We start from the raw sequence: 17,598 nt of genomic DNA, 5'->3' as shown, positions 1-17,598 counted from the left end.
CTGAGCAACACAGGCACCTCTTCGAGCAGAAAAATGACACTGGCAGTGTTCTCGAGGAGTAGCTTGTAAGCCGGGCTTAGCTTTACAGCGCTGGCTGTTAAAGTTAAGTTCTCCCGCCTCCGTCCGTGCTGATCGGCACCAAGGCCAGAGCGTCCTCGATGCTGTCTCCATCCGATGCGCATATTCCATGCGTCGCGCTAACTTCATCGTCATCAAGTGGAACTAGCGGTCAAAAAAAGAGGGTACCAAATGCTTTGAAACTCTTCTCACTCAAATATCCTCCAATGACAGGATGACAGGACGGCAGTAGCAGCTGCCGCAGTTATAATAAAGCCGTTAAGCCACCATCTGCTCCATGCCACATCATTCGGGTAGCGGGACTGCCACAGACGCAACCGAGACAGAGCGTCGTGCCCTGAATGCTGTACATATGCTGAAGGTAAAAGCTACAAACGTTCAGCGGTTCGAGAAGAACAGCATTCTCGATGGTGGTAAACTTTTATTTCATGAGAAGCTTCACGAATGCTCTGAACTGGTTAGGGTTCTTGGTTAGCTGTCTGTGTTCCTCTTGCCTCCAACAGTTCATGTTGTGGGTTTTGGATTTTTGACGCGACATGCATTCTTTGGCAAGCCCATGTAGTGTGATACAGTGTGGGGTGTTCTTTGCATAGCGGGCATGTGTTTGGGCATGTGGGGCTTATGTGGAGTAAGAGGCTGATGTGGGACACTCACGCGGGAAGAACGTTAAGGCAGCTACAGACGAAGACATGCCCAAACATCGGCCTCTTACACCACATACACGCCAGTTTATACCCTAACACACTCGGGACACTGTCCGCAGACGCACTGCATTATAATATGCTCCGTGCAAATGCATTTCTCACAACTTAAAGCACTCGACGTGAACCTCCAAAAGTATAAACACAATAATCACACACCGATGCATGCCAGAAGCATTCAAGGCAAATTCAACAACTCCAAAAGGACGATGTGGACCAGCTAGCGCTGACCATCCATATTAACACTGGTGTAATTAATATTAATTTTTGTTTGTGTGTTTCTCTCGTGTTGAACATGTTCACTGTGTCGTGAGTCAACGGTGGGCGATGTCGCGTATTCCTACTATGCGGCACGAATACTGAGTCGCGCGATGAAGCCGCGCGACAGCTCAGATTTTTCAAGAACCCTGCAAAGCGCACACATACCAGATCGCTACTGCCCTCTGCTTGCGATTCCGAGAAGTTGGCTTCGCCTGTGGATCGCTGGTGGGTCGCGCCGCACCCGAGAAAATGTTAGGATAGTCCACTGGTAGGCCGCGACGCACAAGGACTAGGGTTTTGAAAATTTCTGTCGCAGTGAACGTCTTAATGGCCCTTTAAATGCCAAGAAGCAGAGTAGACGACTTCAGCTTAGCAGAAGCTGGCATTTTGTAAAAGAAAACGCAACTTCATGGTGTGAAATCACTGCCAGAAGGTGACATACTGCTGTTCTCGTGAGGGCTACTCATGTGCGGCTTGGCCCATTTTCCTTACAGTATTATAACCCCTTTCTCGCTCGCGCTGCATTCGTGGGGAAATTAAAGCTTCTCTTACCAGTTTCCAAGCACTTTATCAGTTGAGTACCCCTAGGCCGCGTCAGAGCTTTGTTCTTGAGGCAGTTATTGTCACGTGGTAGTGACAAAGCCGTGGACAATGGACGAGCAGGGCGGCGTGAAATTCAAACTCTTTTTCGGGCGGACTTGCCTCCACAAATAAATGAGCGGCTCGATGGCGTCGGTAGCAACGTGCGTGCTCGGCGATCGTCTAACAGAATCCCTGCCATTCTCGGCCGCGCTAAATTTAAAGCAGGAAAGGAACCTTCGATATAGGGCGCCAAACGCGACTACAGGCATATGGAACAATGTACATTTGCGCGTGACTGAAATAATTCGAGATAGATCTGGTCACATATCGCGTCAGAAACAAAAAGGCAAAACCGACTGCCGCCGGCTTTGACCGTGAACAAAGAGTACAGAGATTCGCGGAAATATCGGTAATTTTGCGGTTTAACATGTCGTGGGCGCACGTAGGCGCAAAATAGACGACGCTTGAAAATGTTCACGGACTTTTTTTTGTAATTTAAGCCATGCAGTGAAATCGCGGTGTAATCAGGTGAGCAAAAAAGTACCAGCTGTTCTGCTCAATTGCTTAACATCCTCATGGGGCAAGAGAAAACTATAAACTGATAAAGGTGAACGAGACGATGAGAGTGCAGCCCTGGAGACGAATGAACACCCGAAGCGCGCACTATGCTCGGCTTTGTACATATCCGCTGGTGCTAGGCTCTGACCCTTAATAAGGGTTTGCGGCGTCTGCAATCTGCCGGGCCATGTTTGTGACGGCAGTGATGGATGAGCCATCCGAGAGAACAACGCGGCTGTCTGCGAGAATGCCTCGGCTTCTGAAGGCGCCAAGAGGTGGCGTTGCTTCTTCTCCGAGGAGCCTCCGCGCTTCACCGAAATGACGTAGCTGCCGTGATCGACGTCTTGAACGCATCATGCTCGGCGGCACATGGCGACAAGAGGCTTAACGGAGGAGAGGCCGTGCTTCCCGTTATTGGAGGGAGAGAGCGAAAGAGCTCGCTGCTGTCGGGGGGTGTGGCTGTGCAGCTCACGGGAGGGAGGAGGCATGGATCCGGTTTCTTCTGACTGGATTGACGCCGCAGTGAAGGCGCTTCGCTCAGAGCTCGTAGTTCCCTGCGCCGCTCATTAACGTCTGTCGGTGTAGAGGGCGCCCTATAGGGTACGAGGAGGTTCCAGGTTCTCTCTCGGTCTTTATCTATGTGATGTGTACAAGTGCGCCGCTGGTGCTTAGTTGTGGATGCATTTGGCGACCCTTGGAGTGTTAGGAGGGCGTCGGTGTTAAGGTGCTTGAGGCTGCAGTCCTTGTTATAAAAAGTAGAGCAAGGGCTGCACCGGATGAATATTAGTCAGATAGGGTGGCATACGTTTAGCAAGTCTGTACGGGAGTGAAATCGTCGGCCGTCACTTTGAAGCACTCTTTCTTGGTTCGTCCTCCCCGCCACTTTGTAACCTCCACTCTCTGTACTTCTCGTTTAGAAAACCCATCGCTCCATTAAAGCGTGATAAAATCGACGGTGGTTGTTTTTCCTGCTAAATTTTGTTCTATCAAGAGGGTGAACTGAAGTGTGCCACTTAAGCCTACTATTCCATCTCTCTGTATCTTGCTGAAATTCGCTTTTTCGCGTATTCTACGCCCCCGGGTCTGTCCCGCTACCATAATATTTGTTCTATCCCCATTTCTTGCCCTCCCGTGCATAGTTCACTTTTCCAACGGCAGTGAACATTTATGAAGCCTCTACTTGAGTTCCCGTGCACTAAGCAATTTATAAGTATGCATGTTACTTCTTCACCCAAGAAAAAGAGACCGACCCCTTTCCCTTTGTTTACAAAGTGTAAGGAAGTGCTCTTTCTTATTCGTCGTGGACACCTATTGGTATTATTTTCACTAGTCATATATAAATAAACATTAGTTGATTGATTGATTGATTGATTGATTGATTGATTGATTGATTGATTGATTGATTGATTGATTGATTGATTGATTGATTGATTGATTGATTGATTGATTGATTGATTGATTGATTGATTTTCCTAATCACTGACGCCAAGTACAGTTTTAGATGCAGTATCTTTATCAACAATTTTTCGATTTGCCAACCCTTGTCCGTTGCTTCGGTGTGCTTAAAATGGGCAGAAATGCGTCGACGTCACTAATATCGATATCGCTGTTTGTAGCCTGCCCCGCCGCGGTGGCTCAGTGGTTAGGGCGCTCGACTACTGATCCGGAGTTCCCGGGTTCGAACCCGACCGCGGCGGCTGCGTTTTTATGGAGGAAAAACGCTAAGGCGCCCGTGTGCTGTGCGATGTCAGTGCACGTTAAAGATCCCCAGGTGGTCGAAATTATTCCGGAGCCCTCCACTACGGTACCTATTCTTCCTTTCTTCTTTCACTCCCTCCTTTATCCCTTCCCTTACGGCGCGGTTCAGGTGTCCAACGATATATGAGACAGATACTGCGCCATTTCCTTTCCCCAAAAACCAATTACCAATTATTGTTTGTAGCCTGGATTCGCTCTGAAAGATTGCGCCGTCACACAGCACGTCTTACCGCAACCGGCTTTGTAAAAAGTCTAAAAGAGCTGACTTCGTGTGAAAGATAACTTACATAACCGAGGAAACCTAAGCGTAGCTCGGCATGGCAATAGGTTGTAGGAAATTTGCGGGGTCGCAGCGGAGCGCCAGAGAAAGAGGACCAACGTAGCACGCTTTTAGCACCGAACAGCCCGTGCAGTGCGAGCGCGCCAAGCACGCGCCGTTCATCTATTTTTTTCTTTCGCCGGCTTGGAACGCCGATCTTTGCACCTCCGTTTTGCATCGTCACTGTGCGCTACAGGGCTCCCCACCAAGACCAAACGGCGAAATATACTCGCCGACGGGGCAGAGATGAAGCTGCCTTGGCGGCAGGCACATTCCGTTGGTCCAGCTCAGCGGCCCAGCTCAGACCGGCTTGGACGTTCGATCCCGGGGCCAGCAAGAGCGAGCCTCCGCTGCCAGCAGGCCCCTTCGCCGCCCAGCGGATCCGAGTCCAGGCGGCCCCCGGCTCTCTCCGGCCCCGGAGCGAGCCCTCCCGCGGTGCTCCAGACCACCAGGAGCCACAGGCAACCACCATCTCACGCCGGCCGGCCAACTGGCTTGCTCCGCCCACCACCGCGAGCCTGGATTGAACGGGTTCCTGCTGGCCACTCGAAAGGCAAGCTTCCCTGCTGGCCACTCGAAAGGCAAGCGTCCCTGCTGGCCACTCGAAAGGCAAGCTTCCCTGCTGGCCACTCGAAAGGCAAGCTTCCCTGCTGGCCACTCGAAAGGCAAGCCCAGCACCACCGGGCCGCCGTCCATGTCGACGCATCCCGGTGCGCCACGACTCGTTCCGGGATGCTACATCGTCGGGGACCGAGTTGCTGCTACTGAGGAGCCAACATTCATCGCCTGCCCATAACGTGAGAAAGTCAACAATCACGATGGTGGTGGCTGCTGGGTTGTTGGTGCTCGTAGTATTCTCTGTGGCGCTCGGAGTGTCGATGCGACCAAGGCCAGACCGACAAGTCGACTTTAGTCGTCAACATCCTGCGATGGCAAGGCTTGCTCTGGCCAACTTTTTGTTTGGCAACGCCAACGCATCCTACTCCGGACCTGCGGGATCCGCACTGGCGTCGGCCCATTCTCCAAGACTGGGGACTCCTCTACTGGGGTTTGTGCTCAGAACCGCAAACGGTTCAAGTCTGCATCGTCCAGAAGACGATTACGACGAGCTTGACAAGAGCTTGACAAGGTTTTGATATTCCCATAGAGACCGTTCTGCCGCCCAATAATATTGTTCGCTTATGCTGAAGGCAGTATGCCGGTTCTTCCTCTTTCTTTCTTTACTTTCTTTTTTTTTTGCTGTGACTTCAATCAGTGGGCCTCTTCAGTCAGTGGGACAGCCTCTACAGATCAGCGTTTCCGAGAGGTGGAATTCAGTTTTCGCATTTTAATTGGCGTACACTGAACACAATTCCTCCGAGCCCGCATATGATTTAACGAAAGCGTACCAAAAATTTTTTCGCTTTTATTTTTTTTACGAGAAAAAGCTCTGATTTGTCTCTTCGCTGACAAGCGAGTGTTGCTCGCGTGGCTCTTGAAGCCCTTTCCGGTGGCGTTGTTGGACTTGCTATCTTAGTCTCCCTGTCTCCCCATTCTTCACAATCGCAGAACAAAAGAGAACACGCGTTTCACTTTTCAAATTTGAATACATATTGGTCACCGTAGCAGATCCTTACAGCTGACGTCTTGTCGCATCCGACTCTCCCCTGGTCTCCGCCACCGTGCCGGCTCGCGCGCGAGCAGGCACAGCGCTGCGACTTGAAGCCCGGCTTCCAACCGACGGCAGGAGAGAAAGTTGTAGAGTCAACGCGAAGCCTGCAGAGCTGTTGTCCTAAGACGTCGTCGCCAAAAAGCATATATATATAAAGGCTCGACAGCGAAAGCGTGTTACCCCAAAACGCCTCGTTTGTTGGAGCGTTGATTTGCACCGCATGTGATGCGAGGGTTGCTGCTGCTGTTGAGTTTGCCTCGCGTGTAGGAGGAAGCAAAGAGAGCCCCCGAGGCTGGTTGCGTAGCGTGGTCGCGCGTGCGTGCAGCGGCTGCCCGGTTGATTCTCACGCAAATTCTTCGCCTCTCAGCGGCTTCAGTCAGTGCCGTGTAAAGGGCTGCAGCCAATAAGACTGTCGAGTAGGAGGAAATTCTTCACTGTCAGCGGCAGGTGCAGGAATCGAGGAAAATCTCATTTGCACGTCGCGCTCGCTCGCGCCCGCGCGCGGGAATTTTCAGAAAGTCCGTAAGGCCCTTGCTGCGTCTCAACCGGAGCGTCATTCGTCTTGCAAAATGAGCTGCTCCTGCAGCCGCGCTTACGGTGATGGTTTGAGCGGGCGACCAACCGTGTGGTTTTCAAAGCGATCTCCTCCGTGTTCCTAACGCGGCCGGAGGTGTGTGGGAGGGGGAGAGGTGCTCGCGATTTGGCAGCGAGGGCGAAACCGTCTCTGGCCGAATGTAACTCTACGCGTCGGAGAACTCGGCGCGTCTCGGACGTGTGCCGCTCGCTAAAAACTTCCTCCAACTTTTTCTCCTTATTTTTTTTGCACTTTGCGCTCTCACTGTTGGTTTGAGTATTTGCTTGCGAAGCGTGAAACACCCACCGATGGCACTGCTCGCCCTTAAGAGGCGGCGGCGGCTTCGACGCCTGTTTAACATGTCAAGATTTTCAAGCTGCTGTCATTTAATAATATCGCCTCGGGGCCAAGAGACGGCCGTGTCGCCTTCGGCACTTATTAAGGACGCGCTGCTTGTTCTCTCCGGGTGACTCGATTGGCTTGGAAAAAAAGAAAAAGAAATTGATTAGAGCTCCCGCGCCGTAAATTGTCGGCAACGTGTTCCTTCCAGATGCTACAGAATTCTGCTGATTGAAAATAGCATTTTAAGATAATGCTGCAGTAAGCGTTCAATTGCAGCGTATCTGCGCTGTACTGCAGCGCTGCGTAAAAGTTAATTCGCCGTCATCAGAAACAGGTTGAAGAATAGGATTTTCAGCAACATTTATTTTCAACAACTGACCCTACTCGCGGGTTCGATCCCGGCCGCGGCGGTTGAATTTCGATGGAGGCGATATTCTAGAGGCCCGTGTACTGTGCATTGTCAGTGCGCGTTAAAGAACCCCAGTTGGTCGAAATTCCCGGAGCCCTTCACTACGGCCTTCCTCATAGCCTGAGTCGCTTTGGGGCGTTAGTCGCATAAAAAATTTAAGAAAAATAAACAATTGACCCGTAAATTATAATAAAGAAAAATTATTAATAAATGCGAAACGTGCGGAGATAAAGAGAATGATAACCACCACGCTACAGAACACATACGAGAGGCAATAAAAGACTGCAGATAGAAGAGAGTAGTGCCGCCGAAGAGTGTCACATATAATAGGGAGTCTAAAATAAAATTATGAAGGAAAGAGGTGTGAAGAAGACGAAGAAGTTGGCGATAAGGATGACGTGGATTAATCGAAGACTAAAGAAGATGAAGAAGCATTCGGTGAGTTGGAGAAAGATAATTGGTGGAGAAGAGAAGAAGGAGAAGGCTACAAGGTTTACGTGGACTAACGCCAAGGCTATAAAAGGGCGAGGGAGAGCGAGGCACGGGGGGAAGGAACAGAGAAGTTGAGGCTCCGGCGGGTCAGGGACGCTTCGGCTGGAAGAGAGCGACGCCGGCTACTGCTCCGGTGAGCTCGCGTTCTACGACATCGTGGACTTCCTGCCGTTCCTGATCCTGTTCCGGGGAGTTAACTGAGGACGCTACCACCTGCTACGGCCAGGGGTATTTCCAGCGCTGTTGCCACCCATCTGGGTGGTGCCCCCAACGCCAGCAACACCGGCATCACCTCAAAGGGCGCTTAGACCGGGAGCTTATACGACGCAGCCAGCGACGCCGCCAGCGACGCCAGCCCAAGCACGTCGAACGCCGCCTCGACGCCGGCTACTGGATCCATACAACGCCGCAGCCGCACCGAACCGACCGTGAGCACGAACGCCGACCACTAAGAGTAGAACGCTAGTAGTAAACGCTGGTAGCAGTGTTCCCGGGGCGTGTGTATTTATAATCTTTGTGTTTGTGTTTGTTAGTTTGTGTGCTAGTGTGTGTGTCATGTAGGGTGTATTAAATGTGCGTCTGTGTGGGTACACCTGTCGCCTAGTCCATTTTTTCGGTCCGAGTGTTCGCCGGGGAGATGCGTGACAAAGAGGCAGGGTTTAAACTTCTTCATTGACTTTTTATGCAGATATGTTGGGGGCCTCCAGTCCTTGCCCAGCCAAGGACGGCTGATGAGGGTACCCAGCCTACTTTGAAACCTTTAATAATGGCCATTTATGAATCTTGTTTTTCTTTCAATACTGGGCTGAAGGGTGTCGTCACCTTTTAGGCTTTCTACACCGCCGTATTTTTTATACATTTGTAAAGATCTACAGAAAACAATTTCTTATACCTTGAGCTTGGCGTATGATAGCCTTAGTTGCTCATGCGCCACTAAACTCAACACAACACAGCACTTTTTATTCAAGCACCGGCTGCATAGATGAGGATGCGAAATGGCGGCATGAACTATTTGATTTAACCAGTCTAACTTGTTTTAACTTGAAGTAGGTATAAACTAGTTTTAACAGGTAACTCTTTACCTGACTAGCAAGCAAGCAAGAGATGAAACAGGTTTCTATAAACCCACGTATACGTACGATATATGCTGGCATGTTCTTACAACTTCAAGGCTGCATGCTAAATTGTAACGTCTAAAAGTGGTAGCCAAAAAAAAAAATACCCCGGAAAACCACTGTCCACTAAGAATGTTCTAGAAGTGTATGCCGCTACACGTCTACACAGCAGGTTTTATTTCTGACATTTCATAATAATAGTTACTTCGGTGCTTCTGATGCCGAACATGGCACTGCTAACACTGTCTAATATAAATGATTCTTTTGGCTGAGATACTGGTTGATTTGCGTTGAAATCTGGCATAGGCTGCTTCAACCATACTCTTTCTTTTTCTATATAACTTAGCAGTTTTCTACAAATTCGTCGCATATGAGAGATCGCCTTCAGCAAGACCTAACCAAACAGTATTGTGCTGACGAATAATAGATGGTTAATATCCCCCTTTGCTTAATTGTTTCCTTGCCAGGAAGCATTTTTTCCAGTTTTTTTTTCTTCGAATCATCATGTGCATTTCCTTTTCTCTCTGATTAATCTGTGGTAATAGTGCTCTAACACTCTCCCAAACTTCTACTTGTGTCAGCTTGCGACAGCATGCCTACATCTTCGCTGTTCTTCAAAACTTCTTTTTGTTCGCCTCATTTGCTGAGGCCATCTGGACGTTGCACACATCTGGAATATACTCCAATACGTCCTTGTCTTACATGGAATCGGGTTTTGATCCACTATCTGTAGTTGCTATTTTCTGTGACAGCCAATAACACCTGCATCGTCGAGCATTTTCGTGTAATACATGGTCTTCAATCCCGGGAACCTAAAGCCTTGAAAACTAATGTACTTTGCTTTAGTGTTCAATATTTTTTTTCCTTCAGTCGTTAGCGGTCTTAGTCATTCCAAAATTTGTTTCTCCGGTAATCTTTTCGTAAATTTCCTGCTTTGGCTTTTCACGCCGTCCTGATATCTTACCTTCATAGCTCGAACCGTTTATTCACACGCAAGCGACCGTGCTGTTCTCTTTCACCCAGACTCATAACTACGATGGCAGAGTCATCTGAAACCTCGCTCCCCCTTTTCGGTTCTCTGTTTGTTTGACGACTCATACTAAACACTGCTTCCCACTCCCAACGTTTCCATTCCTGACCTCTCCATAGACTCATTATGTCGTTGGCGTGGGCTAATGTTACCCAAACTATTATCACATATGTGGAGCTTTGGACTGAAGATCAGCCAGTTCCAATGAAACCAAATCATTCCTTTCCTGTGCCAGCCAGGGCCATGTTATTCCAGCAAACTTTATGGGCCAGCCGCTCCATCTTACTCGGCCACCCTGGGCTACGTAATATTTCTCTCTAGATATCAGCCATATTAGACGTCCGCTGGTCTGTTTTGCGCATTCGATGCCCTGTCTATTTCCTTCTTTTACCTCCAACTAATATATCTTCGACTCCAGTTTACCCACTAATCCACAACCGCTTTGTCTTTGTCTTTTGAAAGGGTACAGACACGATATCTGAAACACAAACAAGCGATATGATTTTTTTAACGGGCGCAAGAAGACGCCTTCCAGCAAGTCATTTTATCGTTATGGACCTTCTGTTCTGTATCCCTTCGTAATCGCCCTGACATATTCTTTACTTCGTATTATGTTTATACAACTTCTTCCCTTTATATTGGCCTTGTGTTCTGTATTCATGTTTTATATACATCCCCCCCCCCCCTTTTATATGTCATACGCAAAGAGGGGCTTTTAAGGATTGATAACGGATGATTGTGATGAATTTTCAGTCGCAGGCGTTGAATGGAACATAGTTTAAAATAGTTTTGAATGCTCTCTGAGGAGCCGCTCGGAATTTCCACTCGTGCCGAGTGACGTCATAATGCGCTTGCATCAATTACTGTGATGTCACCGGACCCAGTAATTGTTCTCGGTGGTTGCCGGCGATGTAGACGTCATCAATATCGGGGCAGTTTTGGTTAGCTGGTCGCCCATGACGTCAAGGTGCACTTCAGCGCTGGCGCTGTCCGAGACCGACACTGCCGGTATAAAATCGTTTTCAATTAATTATTAATGCTGCTGCGCACTGGTGTTTTCAGCTCATTTTCATAATTACTATGCCCGTGGGTGTCTTTCAAGGCAAAGGAAAACGGACACAGAAAGTGTGTCTGTACCCCTTTAATGCAGCACGTATTAACTCGTTTTCCTTCATATGCTGCACTGTTGTCGCCGAAATATCTCCCCTTTTTTCTTAGCGTCCAAGCTTCAAGAACATAGCTCAGTACTGTCAATATGCACTGATTAAGTGCCTTTTTATTTAGGCTTACGAGCAAGCCGCAAGCAATAATTCCAGCGTGAGATGCGCTTTCAAGCCACGCATTTTTATTCGTGCGATAGTTTGTCTCCTAATACACCGGATCTTCCTCTATCTTCACTATCACAAACTGTATCTTTGCATTTGCTTTATTCCTATTTATCTAAGACCTATCATTGTAGTTTAGGGGGCTATAGGTGCCCTATCATTTACTGTAAGCTATTGCTCGTAAACAAAATGTTTTTTCTCTCTTTCTCTCATTCCCTTAGTTACTGGAAGATGTTTTGGGTGTTCAGTGGTTTCTCTTAGATCTGAGTCTTGCCAATTCCACACCTTGAATGCTTCCTGGAGGCATTCAGTGATTAAGACTAGAAAAATTTTTCCCGTTGGCTGACAATACTTTTATTACCATCTTTTGCTGTTTTGTACACATGTTTTACTGGTTACGTATAGTGATTTGACAACTGCTGACCTATTGTCTATAGGACTGCTGATCAAATACTTCAAATGCCTCTTCGTGTCTCAAATGATTTTTTGTGTCTATAAATGCCGTACAAAGGGGTGCGTTGTACTCGTTGGATATCTCCAGAATTATCCTGACGACGTCAGTGTGATCTATCATCCAGTATTCTTTCCGAAAACCTACATTCTCTTCGAGGCGATTCGGGTCTAATGTTGTCCTTACTTTATTACAAAATACATTAACCTCTCGTACATAACTGACAAGCTAATGCGCCTTTAATTTTGTTGTCGTTGAGATTACATTTATTTCGGGTTAATACAATGCCACTGTTTTAATAGCTAATAGTTCTAATGTTATAATAGCAGCCACCTGCAACTGTCTCCTCTTTTTACGCCTTTCTTTATTTTCCTTTTCTGTTTAATCCCAAAACAAACAGCAACGTCTCTTTTTCCATAATTTCCATCTTATCTCGTTTTTACGTCACGCCGCGAGCAGTGACACCGATTAAGAACCGTGAAGAAGCCGCACACAGCATCGGCGTCGCATCGTACGTCCGTAGTAGCCCGCGCGGTAATCAGAGGTCGCGATCTGACGAGGTTGGAGGGACGACCGTTCAAGAGGAAGACGACCTCGAGACATGCCCGGAAGGCTCGGGCATATTGCCAAACAATCGCATCGCGTAAATCCTGAACCACACGGAGCCAAAGGGTAACAGGAACAAGAAGAGCAGCAGAAGGGGAAGTAGGGAGGGGGGGGGGGGGGGGGGTAGAAGAAGGGGGAAGGCAAGGGGGAGGTCGTAGCGCGCTCGACGCACGTCCATTAGGCGCTCGCCGAGGTCCCCCCTGTGATCCGACCAGGGATTAGGACACTTAGGGATAACTAATGTGTCTCTGGCCCTGGGGGCAGACCGCGTGGATGGGAAGAAACTGGCGAAGGGTTTGGGGAGGAGGGAAAAGGGAGGGAGAGGGTGGCAGCAGCCGTGACGCGCGCAGGCATTAAGACAAACAGGCGTGCTTTTGCCCCTCCGGAGCGGCCAAAGAAAGGTTTTCGGTTGCCGATGCGGGACGCGGGCACCCGTGGCGCCTCGGAGGCAGCGGCGGCCGCTCGCCGCGTTGCGGCTCGGGCATCGATCGCGCTCGGGAGGGGGAGGCCCGAGCGCCGATGCGCGAGCGCCGTCGGCCGCACAGCAGCAGCGGCAGAAGACAACGCGAAGAGGCACCCGGCGCGCCGGAATATTTCGCCGCCCCGGCCGACGCGGGCAAGTGTCGCGCCGCCGCCGCCGCAGCACAAGCAGCCGCTCGCCGCCGCCGTGTGTTTTTGCTCTGCCCGGTGTGCGCGCGCGCCCGCTCTCTCTCAGCCGCGGAACGCTCCGTCACTGCCACCGCCGCCAACTTCCTGGGACCCGGGACGCCGGTGAAAAAAAAAGAATAGTAAGAGGAGTCGACACCTTCACCGCACGACGATCGACGCTTCGGAGGGGAAAGTTTGTGTCGAGGACCGGCAAAAGCGCGCGCACTCCAAAGCGCGTCGGCTCAGACCGCGCGCACGGCGCGCGATGCTCGAGTGAAGAGGGGTGTATGATGCTCTGCTCTGCTGTGGCGAGTCCGTGATCGCTGCTGCCTCGCTGCGTTCGAGTTCTCTTCCACTGGGCAGCAGTGACGGCGGTTATGGGTGTCGTGGCGCCAGCCGCGCCACGCGCGCAGTGTCCCCTGCTCGGGGTCTTGCTCCTCGCGGCTGCCACACTGTCGGCGGACAACGACGTGCTGGTTACGCACCGCCGCGCCAGGGGTCTCATTCAGGCTCCGGCCACCAAGGAGCAGCCTTTCGGTGAGCCTTTCATTGCATTCTTTTTCTTCTATTTTTTTTTCAATGCTTCCTTCTCTCCTGCTGATCCCTTCGCGTCGTTCACTTCCTTCCGGTGCTCCATCCGGACGCCGGCGTGCCGACGGTGCTTGACGGCTCGCTGAGCCTGCGGACGCAAGCGTCGGAACGGAGCGGAAAGGGAGCGTGGAGTTTGCACGTTCAATCAAGGGACTGGGCAGCTGGTTCCCATCTTAGTCGATTAGCTCTCATAGCGGAAGCACATGTTGCTACAACGTTCCCTGTCTGTACGTATACACCCCACCCTTCTTGACCTGCGATCTATTCGGATAGCGGAGCAGACTATGTCGAGTCACGGCACCTACACATCAGGTAAGGACGCAAAAAATTTATGGTGATGAGGCCTGTTACCGCCTTTTTACGGGGAGACATTCGTCAATTTGCTTCTGTTCGACTGTGTAGTGTTTGCAAAACCAGGTTCTGGGTCTTCGCTAAGGTGCAAAGCTGAAGCGCCTTCTTATACCTTGCCTGTGTTTTCGCTTGTTTCGCGTGGACCGCTTGGACCGCTTGCCCCCCTCCCCTCTTACCGCGAACCTTTATTTTATTTCTACCTGCCTTCCTTCTTGCTTGTTCTCGCCTACCTTTTCAACTTTTCTGATCTACCACTGCAGAGGGATTTGCTCATTTCCTCTGTTTTTTTTTTCCTGGAGTTTTTTTTAACTTTTCTGAGCCTCTATGGTAAAACAAACACACAAGTACTGCAAAGAAATGAAACTTGGTGTGCAGGAAAAGAAATACGAACTGGCTGTCTCACTTTTCAACGACATCAAGAGGTTGCGCGTCCGTATCCAAACTGAAAGTACTGATAGAGCACTCCCCCGGCGACATCCAGTTTAGTTGGCTGGTTTATTTTTATTGCCACTATGTTACTAAACCTTCGTAAGCCATAATATCTGCTTGCGGTTTCATATTAACCAGAGCTTTTATTTTGTGTATATACAAGTATAAAATGGGAATTCGTTAAATATTTTCATCAGTTTCTGTGCTGCTTATGAAATGGATGACTCCTTCGTTTTGTATTTTCTTCTAGTTTGTTACCCTTTGCCAGGACGTAGAAGATTGCATTCCTATCTTACAGCACGATTATTTTCACGGAGGTCATATTCAAGCGCAAGTGCTTCTTTTATGACCCTCAAATCAGAGACAAATGAAATACATCTCGCATGAAAACTCAGCTCAAGAAAGTTATGATGTTACCAGTGAATAAAATTATTCAGCACTGATGCACGCCTCTTCGATTTGTTGCGTGGGAATTACGAAATAAAAATGAGTAACTTAAATACCGAAGGATTGATGCGCTGTATCCGCTCTTATTGTGTTTGGCGCATCATATCCTCAGTTGCTTTTGCGCCATTAAGATCAATATAGCTAAATAACTGTTTCGAAGTAAAGAGGTTATAAAAAAACGCAGTTAAGCTTCGGTCTATTTCAGAATAGAAAATCCACATTGTTACTTTTAGCCATGTTCTGCACTATGTGTAGCATGAGTTTTTAAGTACGTTATACTGAGGGTGTCTGGCAGGGCTGTTTTAAGAAAGGATTATAGCGTCCCTTCTTTCCTCTCTTTTTTCTCTTAAGGGCGCCATGCATAATTGTGCAGCTACAAAAATAAAGGCAGTCTTTTAAAAATATTCACTCGTGTCATTCGTGTAAGGCTATCAGATGGTTTTATTAAATGTTTCAAAAAGTACTTCTAAATATTTTTGAACCAAATGCTAAGAAATTTTGTTATAGTTCCATGCTAAAATGAGAACAAAATCAATGTAGTATTGGGCGCTAGGTGAAAATTTTGATTTATGTTTATGTATATAGCCACTGCGGTGGCTCAGGGGTTATGGTGCTCGGCTCCTGACATGAAAGGCATTGGTTCGATCCCGACCGCGGCGGACGCATTTCTATGAAGGCGAAATACTAGGGTCATAAGAGGGCAACGCAAAACACAGAAGTAACAATGAAAATAGGATGTGCGCTGTCCTCCTTATGTGTTACTTCTATGTTCCTATGTTCTATGTCATTTTTGCGCTCTCATCTTAAGAGTCAAGTATGAACCAACTAGCTCAAACACAAATTTTAATGAAATGCTATAGGGTCGTGTACAGTGCGTTGTCAGTGCACCTTAAAGACCTCCGGGTGGCAGAAATTATCCGGAGTCCTCCATCAGGCAACCCCCAGAGCCTGAGTTGTTTTAGGACATTATCCACTGTAAACCATAAACCATAAAATAAGTATATGTAAGATGTCAAGAGCGACCACAGTCTATCGATACTGCCTGGGTTCTGTAACCACTTTATTTTTTGCTCTATAGTATGTATAGTTATTCGTTAAACATCTGTAATAAATATGACCCTAACTTCGCAAATAAAAGTGCTTAATTAGCATTTCGCAATGCCATACGGGTATGCCTGACACGAATTATTGATTGCTTGTAAAATTTCTGAAGTTCGGTATTATAAATATTAAGAATAATGTTGTGTAAGCGCTCAAGTTAATCCTGCGTTCACTCGTTTTTAGTGGAGTGTTCTTTATCTTCCAGGTTTCTTGGTTGGAGTTATTACTTCCGCACTTGGCTTACTACTTTCCTCACGCGTAGTTTGCTTCCGATCCTTTCAAACTTAACGAGGTTTCAGACCTCAGCTGTGCACACATTGCTATGAGTTTTATTTCCAATATTTAAGGTAACAGTAAACATTGACGTGATTGGCGATGATTCGTGCGAGCTCCTATTCAAATTTGATCCTACCTTACTGCGGTTCTGACGTGAAGCACAATCACTCCAAACTCGTTACCTAACGATATGACGGTCCAACTGAGTTAGCACTGTTTTCAAGAAACAGACAGTGTGAAAAAAGCGCTTACGTCTTCAGCAAGTGGCATGCCTGCAGGAATAAGCCGCTGCCACCAAAACGAACATTTAACATTATTACCGTCGCTGAAAAGTGCAGCTTAAGTTCTCCCATGAATTTCCTGTTACTGAACAGGAACCGCTTTATTTTCTTATGTACCCAGTACAGTGCACACAGATGTGCAAGCCTGCTTATTCTGGAGATATGACAACAAAATATCCACTGCCATCTAATGCAGCCGCGGAAAACGCTTATGCACGGTTCGCGTGCAGAATTTCTGCACGCCAAATGTTGCATTCTGTGTTAAAAAGTGTAATTTATTATAACGTTCAGAAGCTTCTTGTTTAAGGCAGCGCAAACAGAAAAAAAATACTCAAAGGACGCAAATGACATCTGGGTTTACTTCTTAGGAGCAAGCAGGTGACGCAAGGCGTTCGTTATCGAAGACTGCTGATGCTGTGGTTGCTCTAACTTAGCGTGCAGACTCAAGAGGTTTGTTTGAGAAGAAGCCATGAAAAGCATGCAACGCTTTTCTTTCTCCGCTGCTTTACAACAAGGGCGAGTTTATCCGTAGCTTGCCTGCGCACGCAACGCTGAATATATGCGCGAAGTTGACTTCTTGCATATTTCATAGCTCGCGCTTGAGCAGCGTATGTCGACAGCCTTTCGAGTGAAAAAGTTGAAACATCGCACCACCAAGCGGACAGCTTTAAGTATTCTGGAGATAAAAGGCTGATTTACCAAATCAGAAACAACTTGGCTTTGGACAGTAGTTTCAATATCGGGAAAATTTCTGATATTTGATCATCATGCAAGAGAAACGGCTACCACAACTAATACAGCTCAAAAAAGAACACGACACATGTGCATGTGTCGTGTTATTATTATTATTATTATTATTATTATTATTATTATTATTATTATTATTATTATTATTATTATTATTATTATTATTATTATTATTATTATTATTATTATTATTATTATTATTATTATTATTATTGATGCTAACGGTGCCATTTGGCATAAAACGTGATATCAATAGCGAATGTTATCAAACGCTACGAAAAGCATGAAGTCCGGTAATGTAATAAAGTCACATAAAAGTTATAAAAGTTAGTTGCGCTGCCGTTTTGCTCGCATAATGCACCCTCTCGCCCAATGATTCTTTATTCATCAACATCATCATCATCATCATCATCATCATCCTGACTACGTCCACTGCAGGACAAAGGCCGTATCTCTCCAATCAATCTTATCCTGT

General features: G+C 47.8%; 1 protein-coding gene across 5 annotated transcripts in view; it reads left to right on the top strand.

Annotated features, from left to right (window-relative positions):
• The window catches only part of LOC144093634 (protein turtle homolog B-like), a 573,432-nt gene that overhangs the window by 265,000 nt on the left and 290,834 nt on the right, over positions 1–17,598 (top strand). For 2 of the 5 annotated variants that reach the window (XM_077627213.1, XM_077627214.1), the window contains exon 1: positions 12,808–13,437. The exons of 2 other annotated variants lie outside the window; for them this stretch is intronic. In XM_077627213.1, coding sequence (XP_077483339.1) covers positions 13,278–13,437 — 160 coding nt within the window. In that variant the 5' untranslated portion in view covers positions 12,808–13,277. Of the gene's footprint in view, positions 1–12,807; positions 13,438–17,598 lie in introns of those variants that run through there. One more of the 5 variants, XM_077627212.1, reaches the window with a different exon arrangement.

Source organism: Amblyomma americanum, chromosome 6, assembly GCF_052857255.1.
Source record: "Amblyomma americanum isolate KBUSLIRL-KWMA chromosome 6, ASM5285725v1, whole genome shotgun sequence".
Classification (NCBI taxonomy): domain Eukaryota; kingdom Metazoa; phylum Arthropoda; class Arachnida; order Ixodida; family Ixodidae; genus Amblyomma; species Amblyomma americanum.
This window is presented reverse-complemented; position numbering and strand designations above follow the sequence as displayed.